This window comes from Nyctereutes procyonoides, unplaced genomic scaffold (genome assembly GCF_905146905.1).
Source record: "Nyctereutes procyonoides isolate TBG_1078 unplaced genomic scaffold, NYPRO_anot_genome, whole genome shotgun sequence".
NCBI classification, from domain to species: domain Eukaryota; kingdom Metazoa; phylum Chordata; class Mammalia; order Carnivora; family Canidae; genus Nyctereutes; species Nyctereutes procyonoides.
In genome coordinates this window covers 21912807-21921390 of record NW_026575117.1, presented here as the reverse complement: position 1 = coordinate 21921390, position 8584 = coordinate 21912807, and the positions used below count along the sequence as shown (strand labels likewise).

The 8584-nt window shown below is 40.3% G+C and overlaps 1 protein-coding gene across 2 annotated transcripts in view; it reads right to left on the bottom strand.

Annotated features, from left to right (window-relative positions):
• Positions 1-3118: 3118 nt before the first annotated feature.
• Positions 3119-8584, bottom strand: part of NUCKS1 (nuclear casein kinase and cyclin dependent kinase substrate 1) — a 31239-nt gene continuing 25773 nt past the window's right edge. Inside the window, exons 5-7 of one of the 2 annotated variants that reach the window (XM_055334018.1) lie at positions 7281-7433; positions 5920-6069; positions 3119-4387 (exon numbers count right to left, since the gene is read on the bottom strand). In XM_055334018.1, the coding sequence (XP_055189993.1) occupies positions 4188-4387; positions 5920-6069; positions 7281-7433 (503 nt within the window). In that variant the 3' untranslated portion in view covers positions 3119-4187. The remainder of the gene's footprint in view (positions 4388-5919; positions 6070-7280; positions 7434-8584) is intronic. The other variant, XM_055334019.1, reaches the window with a different exon arrangement.

Sequence of the window (8584 nt, the reverse complement as noted above, 5' to 3'; positions counted from 1 at the left end):
TTACCCTCCCCCCCATAAACCTAGAAAACCCTCCCTTCACCCCTGATGTACAAAGTGTATGCACAATGGTGGCATTCCATCAGCCACACAAAGCATGCTCAGACAGATGTCACCAGCTCAGTCACTCCATTGGCATGGCAACAGGCAGGTTTACGGGACTTTTCCCAATAGTGGTTAATGCACAGTCAGCACCACTGTGAATTTTGTGAGTTAGGCTTTGAAAAAGAGTGTCACTTAGGGATTTGGGATTCAAAGTCATTTTGTATCAAGTTTATCCCAAGATGAAAGGAAAATGGGTTGCAGATGGAAACTTTGCTATAGATAGCTTGATGTCCCAATATTCAAACTACGTCCCTTTTCAAATAAACCCAGCTCTATGCACAGAGAAAAGACACTTTTCCGACCCCAAGAGCAAACGGCTTGTTTTATTTTCCCTATCCTGTGGCATGAAATGTTTATTACTTGTCTGTCTGAATGCCATTGAAGACCAGAGCCCAGGTTTTATCCTTTCTGAACTCCTAAGGTGACAGTTCCTTCACAGTAACAGCTACTGGTGATGCAGGAACAGAAAAGAACTGTTCAAATCCAAACACCCACTCTATAGAACAGCAACAGTGGCCAACATGGTCTTTTATAAAGCTTTCCCTGTTGCTCCTGGCAAATTCTGCTACTACACTCAAAGCATCTCCTACACTGGTTTAAAGAAAAGCACCTCCTCCTTCTCCCAACCAGGACTTTATCTAAAATCCACTTGTTACTTGTATGTTCATGGATAAACGAAGAAATGTTAAAAAAAAAAAAAAAAAGAAAAGAAAAGAAAAAAGCAAGCAAGCATTGAAGTCAGTCTAGCTGACCATTATCCACAGCGTCAAAAACTTTACTGGATTATAACCTCAAATTCCACTCTTGATTTGTTACCTGTAAGAAAATGCTCTTTCAACTAGTGCCAAAGGTAAGCACAAACTGAGGATTGAAATGGGGCAAACCAGTTACTATGGGGGGGAAGAAAATCTGTATCCAAGCTCCTTCCTGGGAAATCAACTGCTCTTCTTCCAGAGGAAAACACTCACACCGTTACCTCCTCGAAGGAGAGATACACCCATTAATTTCCCTTCATGGACTCCATAAAGAATGGGACTATGAAAGGGAGAGGCGTTTCCGTAAGCAGGACAAATCTACTAGCACTGAAACTCAAGCATATCCAGTGGGCCCACTCCATTGATTCCAATTTGAGGTGGGGAGTGCTAAAAGCAGCAGCAAGTTACGGATTTAGTAAGATGTAAGCTACCCATTTCTAGCTGTGGATGGTGGAGAGAGGAGTCTGGAAATATCTTAAGAACTAGAATGTAGTGTCCGTTAGCATAGCTGCCGAGATCCATGTTCCAGAGGGAAACCTAACAGAGCTAAGAGAATTCAGGTACCACAAACAAGCACCTTCCGAGTGAAGGTCCCACTTCCTGAGCACTGCAAACAAGACCGTGAATGACGCTCTTGCCATTTCACCATAGGCACACTAGAGGAAAAAAATGGGAGTTGAGTCAAGGGTGGTGCCAACGGCCAGTCATTGTCAGCTTCTAGCTTGTAACCAGTCCTGGCATCGCTACCAAGCCTGACTATTGAGCACCTGTTTCCAGTTGAGACACCACAGTTGTCCTCCTATATGCATGCATGATTTGAGGGGAAGACTAGAGTGTTTTGAATCATCAACAAAAAGGTGGAGAAAACAAAGGTCATTCAGAGCCTGTCTCACTTGGGGACACAGATCCTTTTGTCTAGTCCATTAGAAATATAGAAGAAATTTTTCAATCTCATGAGTTAATTTTTTAAAAAGGGATCACAACCAAATGCACACAAGTAACCTAAAAGACAGGATTACCTCTAAGAGAATAAGCGTGTATCACAGAGAGGTTAGTGCAGATTAATATATTAAAGAGACTGTTACATAAAATACCAAGGCTAAAGTTTTAAAAGACACCCCCCATCTGCACGAAACATAATGTAAGAAAAGTCCAAATGTTACTAGGAATGTAGGACTTAAAGTTATAAATCCCTAAAAATTGAAGTGCATGGTGGAAACACTGGGAGGTCTTTTGACTATATGAACACAAACCTTCTTGTTAAAATCGGATACCCCAACAAACCCACCAAAGCAGAATAATCTTTAACACCCTCGTGACAAAGTTCACAACTCTAAAGTCAACCATCATGAAAGATAATAATCCAACTGCTACTTATGTTCAAGTTTTGCATTTTTGGCCAAGTACCAAAATCTCCAAATTCATTCTCTAACACGCACAGCGCACAACAGTGAAATGACTCTGCCACTGGGTGTTATTTTAAAAAGTCATGGAGTAAGGACAGTCTTTAAAGTGTCTTAAAAATCAGAGTACAAATATTCCATAAATAACCTTTTGTCCTAGGAATATCTGCAAGAAAGCCATGTTGTGTAAGAGAAAAACATGCTCTAACTTAAAAGATAGCAAGAAAACTGCATAGGATATTGAAGCGGCACACCTAGATAAAAAGGCAGAGGTTAAATTTCACTATTTTTTTCCAACTTATTAGCATGCTAAGACCCCTAAACCTCGCTCCCATGAGCTCGTGGTATCAGGATGGAGAATCAAACCTACAGAACTATCTCCTGACTGTTTTCATAAGGCATGTAGAGTCTGTTATCGCTGGCACATGGGCTCCTAACCACATGGGTCTCCCTAGCTCTGAGCCCCTTAAACTTCTGCTTTAAACATGAGCAGTAAGCAGGGGCACTGTAAAAAGACAAAAGCAAATTGAAAGGTATGGGAGCAGCATTTACCATACTCCCAACCAAGCACAGAAGGTGAAACAAGTGAAGAATAGAGCCAGGAGAAATCAATCATGTCTTAGAGCAGAGCTAACAGGCTTTGAGGATGGGGTATGCAGTGGTATCTATGTAGGAACAGGAAGCTGAGAGATGCATTTCATGTGTCTCCAAAGAAATGGGAAGATAGGTTATGAAGACAAAAATGTTCTATCCCCAAATAAAAACAGAGCATGGTTCATGGGATCTGAATGCGTATTTTTGGCTTAAAAGAATTTCAACTTGCTGTTTTCATAAAGGAAAAATCTCAAGTCTTTGTGATCGAGTTTCACATTAATTGGTACTTTATTTGCTTAAAACCTAAACAATGTCAGTTAAGAAAAAATTCACTCTGGTGTATAGATCTTGCCATTTAAATTCTAGAGTTCTTTTTCTTTTCCTTTTTTGATCCTTGGTAAAATGTTATCCAAGAAACAGAATAGATACATATATATTTTAAAACATGAACTATTAGAGAATGAAATAAAGAAATCAAGAGTGATTTAAGTTTTGGCGGTCCTTTTTTTTTTTTTTTTTTTTTTTTTTTTTTTAAGTTCCTGAAAGACTGTAGCAGGATAAAGGATCACTGGCTCGGGGTCTCTTGAGATAACAAGTGATGAAATTAAAAAACAAAACAAACAAAAAAAGAAAACCACACCCTCAAACAAGGTAAGGTAACACCATCCCCTGCCTTGCCCCCAATGTAAAAAATATGGAATACTTTTAGTAACAATGCAGAATTCATTCTTATCTCCTACCTGCCCCATCAGTGGAAGTTTAACATCATGATTTTTCTAGACATCTAGACTTCTGTATATATAGACATATAAACTTGTATTAGATGACAACTTATTTTTTTTTAAGTCCAGGTAGAGAAAGAAGCAATCATTTTTAACTAAAACCCTTCTACATTTTTTGATTATGGTCAACTTGCTACTGTTTAGCAAAAAGCAAAATTTCCATAGTGTTCATCTCAAATCTTATTGCTTTACAACTGTGGTATACCTTCCATTAAGAATAAAAAGGTGAAGCAGTCAATCCAGTGATTACTTTGACATGGCTTTCATTGGGAGGGGGTGGGAAAGAGGGGTGATGGCAAAGAGAGGACCAATAGACAAAAAGGTAAATTGAACTTACAATGGTTTTCTTAAAAGAGAGAGAGAGAGAGAGAGAGAGAGAGAGAGAATGTTATTTTTAAGAAAAAGAAAAAAAGCATTGAAAGCCCATGAGTCAAGCCATAGCCAAAACCATGTTCTATCTTAAGTAGGTTTCTTTTTTTCCCCCTTTTTCTTTTTTCTTTTTTTTTCTCTTTTTTTTTAATAAAATCTCTCCCCAAACCATCATCACTTTTTTAATCCTCCCCAGACTGGGCTTCATCTTCGGACCCTTCATCCCCAGATTTCTCAGGTGGAGGACTTGCAGAGGGCTTCTTTTCTGGAGGGCTTTCTGGTTCCTCGTCTTCTTCTTTGGGAGAAGGAGTCTTTTCCTTTGATGCCTTTGAAGCTGTGGGGCGACCTACCTTCCCTTTGCCTTTCACGGGGCTTGGAGTCACTGGAAGAAGAAAAATACCAATGTGGGGCAGGGAAAAGAAGAAGAGATCTTTAATAAAAATTGGCTATAAACAAAACAAAACTAAAAGAATGCAATCTATAAATCTGAGTAAAAATCAAAGTGGGCACTGGTTCCCAATCATTCTTGCCAACACTATGGTGCTATCTAGCAGTAATGTTTATAATAAGGAAAACAGGACGGTACAGAAACTGCATACTATCCTTAGTGGTTTGTGAAACCAACCACTAAGTTGGTTGTGATATAAGTCATGTTTCACTTTTTGTGAAAAGTTGTGATAAAAGTCATGTTTATTATTATTTTTTTAAATAAAGATTTTATTTATTTATTCATGAGAAACACAGAGAGAGGCAGAGACATAGGGAGAGGGAGAAGAAGCAAGCTCCCTGCCGGGAACTTGATGCAGGACTCAATCCCAGGACCCCAGAATCATGACCTGAGCCAAAGGCAGATGCTCAACCACTGGGCCACTTGGGTGCCCCAAAGTCATGTTTAAAAAGCGGGTCAAAAAGAATAGATACAACGTGAATAGGAACTGAAGTCATCAAATTTTTTCTAAAAAGTCTTCTAAGGATGTGTTTTATTTTTTTAACTAAATTCTATGCCCAACATGGGACTCAAACTCACAACTGAGATCAACAGTCCCATGCCCTACCACTGAGCCAGTTGGGTCCGCCTGCCCAACTAACTTTTTTTTTTTTTAATAAATTTTTATTTATTTATGATAGGCACACAGAGAGAGAGAGATGCAGAGACACAGGCAGAGGGAGAAGCAGGCTCCATGCACCGGGAGCCCGACGTGGGACTCGATCCCGGGTCTCCAGGATCGCGCCCCGGGCCAAAGGCAGGCGCCAAACTGCTGCGCCACCCAGGGATCCCCCCAACTAACTTTTGACAGTTCCACGATGTGTACTATCATATCACTAAGTGATGAGTAAAAAATTTAAAAACCACCAGTTCTGCCACAAAAAACAAAGCAAATCTAGCTTTCTGATTTAATGACAAACTAGCCATGACTCAGAAAATACCTGGCAGAAACAACAACAGCTCAGAGAAAATGAAACCCTGTTGCCAAGTGTGGTTTTATTCTGCCAATACAAAGGATGATATAAAGATCAGACCGCAGTAGTGAATCCTAAGATAATATATAGGTGTGCTCTTTCACAATTTCAAGTCTTTCCTAGCTGCTGAGGTTGTGCCATCGGTGGGAAAAAGCACAAGGCGCAGCTATGATGCTGCTGCAGTGTTTCTACCACGGTCACTGCCAAACCTCGCTGTGTAAGGCAGCAGCAGAGGGATGGGGCTGCGCCACCAGACTTTTGCAGGGGCTATAGATCTTATTTATAAATATGTGATCCTCTCAAGTGTGGAAAACCAGATCCTCGCAGAATGCTCCTATTTTTGTTAGGTATGTGGCTAATGCCAAGCCCTGATGAAGAATTTCTGTAGAAAAAGTTTAGTGGTTCATGAAATTTTTCAAAGCAGCTGTTTGGTTTCACTTGTGTACAACTCACCTGTAGCCTTTAGCCTGGGTTTGGGCATTTTCTTTTCTTTTCTCTCAGGTTTGGACTTCTTAACCATCTTTTTGTTTTTCTTTTTTGAACTGCCATAGTCACTATCGTCATCATCTTCCATGAGGAAATCTTCATCGCTGCCAGAATCTTCTGAGAGGAAAGAAGAAATTTCAACGTCCAACTTAATGTATACACCTTTCCGAGCAAACGAAGGGAGACAGCGCTAAGCATGACTGCAGGATGGGATCTGGGAGTCAAACACTCTTGGATTCTGGTGGCAGCTGTGCTACCAACCTGGCTGGAGTGGCCACCGGCCCCATACATGGGATGGGTTTGGCACGCACATGAGGGATGCACCATGGACTTGTTTAAAGACTTGGTTGAGGGATCCCTGGGTGGTGCAGCGGTTTGGCACCTGCCTTTGGCCCAGGGCGCGATCCTGGAGACCGGGGATCGAATCCCATGTCGGGCTCCCGGTGCATGGAGCCTGCTTCTCCCTCTGCCTGTGTCTCTGCCTCTCTCTCTCTCTGTGACTATCATAAATAAATAAAAATTTAAAAAAAAATTATATATATATAAAAAAAAGAGACTTGGTTGAAGGCAGCCCAGGTGGCTCAGCAGTTTAGCACTGCCTTCAGCCCAGGACATGATCCTAGAGACCCAGGATCGAGTCCCATGTCAGGCTCCCTGCATGGAGCCTGCTTCTCCCTCTGCCTGTCTCTCTCTCTCTCTCTTTCTGTGTGTCTCTCATGAAAATTAAATAAATAAGATCTTAAAAAAAAAAAAAAAGACTTGGCTGAAAACGGGAAGAGATAAAATTTAATCTGAATAAAAACTGAAGCCACCACGTAACTTTCTTCCCCCCCATCAAATAACTTTTGGTAGTTCCATCATTCCCTGATAGTACCAGAGAGACCAGGGAAATGAAACAGAACCAATTGGGAGTATCTGGTCCAACTATGAAGAAATGAAACCAGAAAGCTGAATACAAAGCAAAAATACATGTAAGTTTCACCTACCATACAAAAAATCTAAATTCTGTTATTATTATTTTTTTGTTGTTGCTGGGGGAGGAAGGCTACAACTGTTGCTCCCATGCCAAAATACAAATCCTAATCACAACACCCACCATGTAACTATCACTTTAACAACTGTTCGTTTAGTATTTGAGTTCAAATGATGGCCATCATAATCAAGAGAATCCTTGATCCTCTTAAAATATCAACCAGTATCAAAACCAGTGATCTCTTCTAACTATGAATATCTAATATAAGGGACTGGCTCTAACATTTAGCCACAACAACAGAGGCAATCAAGATCACAAACTGTAATCATGACTCCCGTAAGCCAACTTCACTTACTCTCCTGGAATGGTGCCTCATCCTCCTCTTCTTGCTCTTCTTCACTGCCCACGTCTTCCATGAGCATCTCTCTCTGTTTGGAAGCTGCTTTAGAGGCTGCCTGCCGTTGCTGGCGTACATTTTTATGATCTTCTTTTTCATCTTCACTATCCTCTGTAATATCAAAGTTATTATGCAGTGATCAAAAAGTTGTGCATTTATCTGATGGCTGACCAAGAAAGCCGATATGAGATAGAACCTGTAGCTTTATTTCCTTCAAACGAGGTAAATTCTATACTTAAAAATTCCTACAAAATATACAAAAGAGGAACTAAAATTCAAAGAATGAACTTGAAAAAAAAGCTGAATTTAGGTGCTTCCTTAAACTTGTATCATTGTGTCGCCCTAAAATTATCAATTACATTTTGATCTATGTTCACAGTTTTTAAAAACTAAAGTTAGATGGAGTCTGCTTCTCCCTCTGCCTATGTCTCTGCCTCTCTGTGTGTCTCTTATGAATAAATAAATAAAATCCTTAAAAAAAGAAAAAAGAAGTGTGAGAGTGGGGGTGGGGGGTCAGAGGGAAAGGGAGACAGGCAATCTTAAGCACGCAGCAAGCTAGGCTCCATGCAGACACGGGGGGCTCCTGATCTTAAGACCCTGAGATCATGACCTGAGCTAGAAGCTTAATGAATTGAGCCATTCAGATGCCCCTAGAAAAATATTTTCAAATGGAAGAGGGGAAGACTGTCCTTCAATGATACTTATTCTAAGGTACAAAACATATTTCTTTTCAACTTAGGCAGTCAGATAATAGGCTAGAAAAGGAAAGAAAGCAAACAGCTCAATGGAGTGAATTTAGGAGAGCTCTGTCTACCCTCCACATATTAGCTAATAGCAATCTCATTTAAAGGGAGAGCTAGGAAGGCAAAAGCAGGGTAGTGTACATCAAAACTAAAGTGGTTGGGAGCAATGTGGAATAAACCCTTAATAAGTAGAAGAGTTAAATTCAGAAAAATAAATATCAATAAGTAATTAGGATTTAACTTTAGTATATGTGCTGCCGAAGCAAGCACAGGATTTAACAAATAAAACAAATGAAATTTGGCCATGGAGTCTATTAACTCTTTTGAGTTAAAATTCTTGCCAAGAAAGCTTTCTCTATGGCCACTGTTTCTTTCTTTTTTTTTTTTTTTTAATTTATTTATTCATGAGAGATGCAGAGAGGGAAGCAGAGACACAGGCAGAGGGAGAAGCAGGCTCTATGCACCGGGAGCCAGACGTGGGATTCGATCCTGGGTCTCCACGATCGTCCCCTGGGCCAA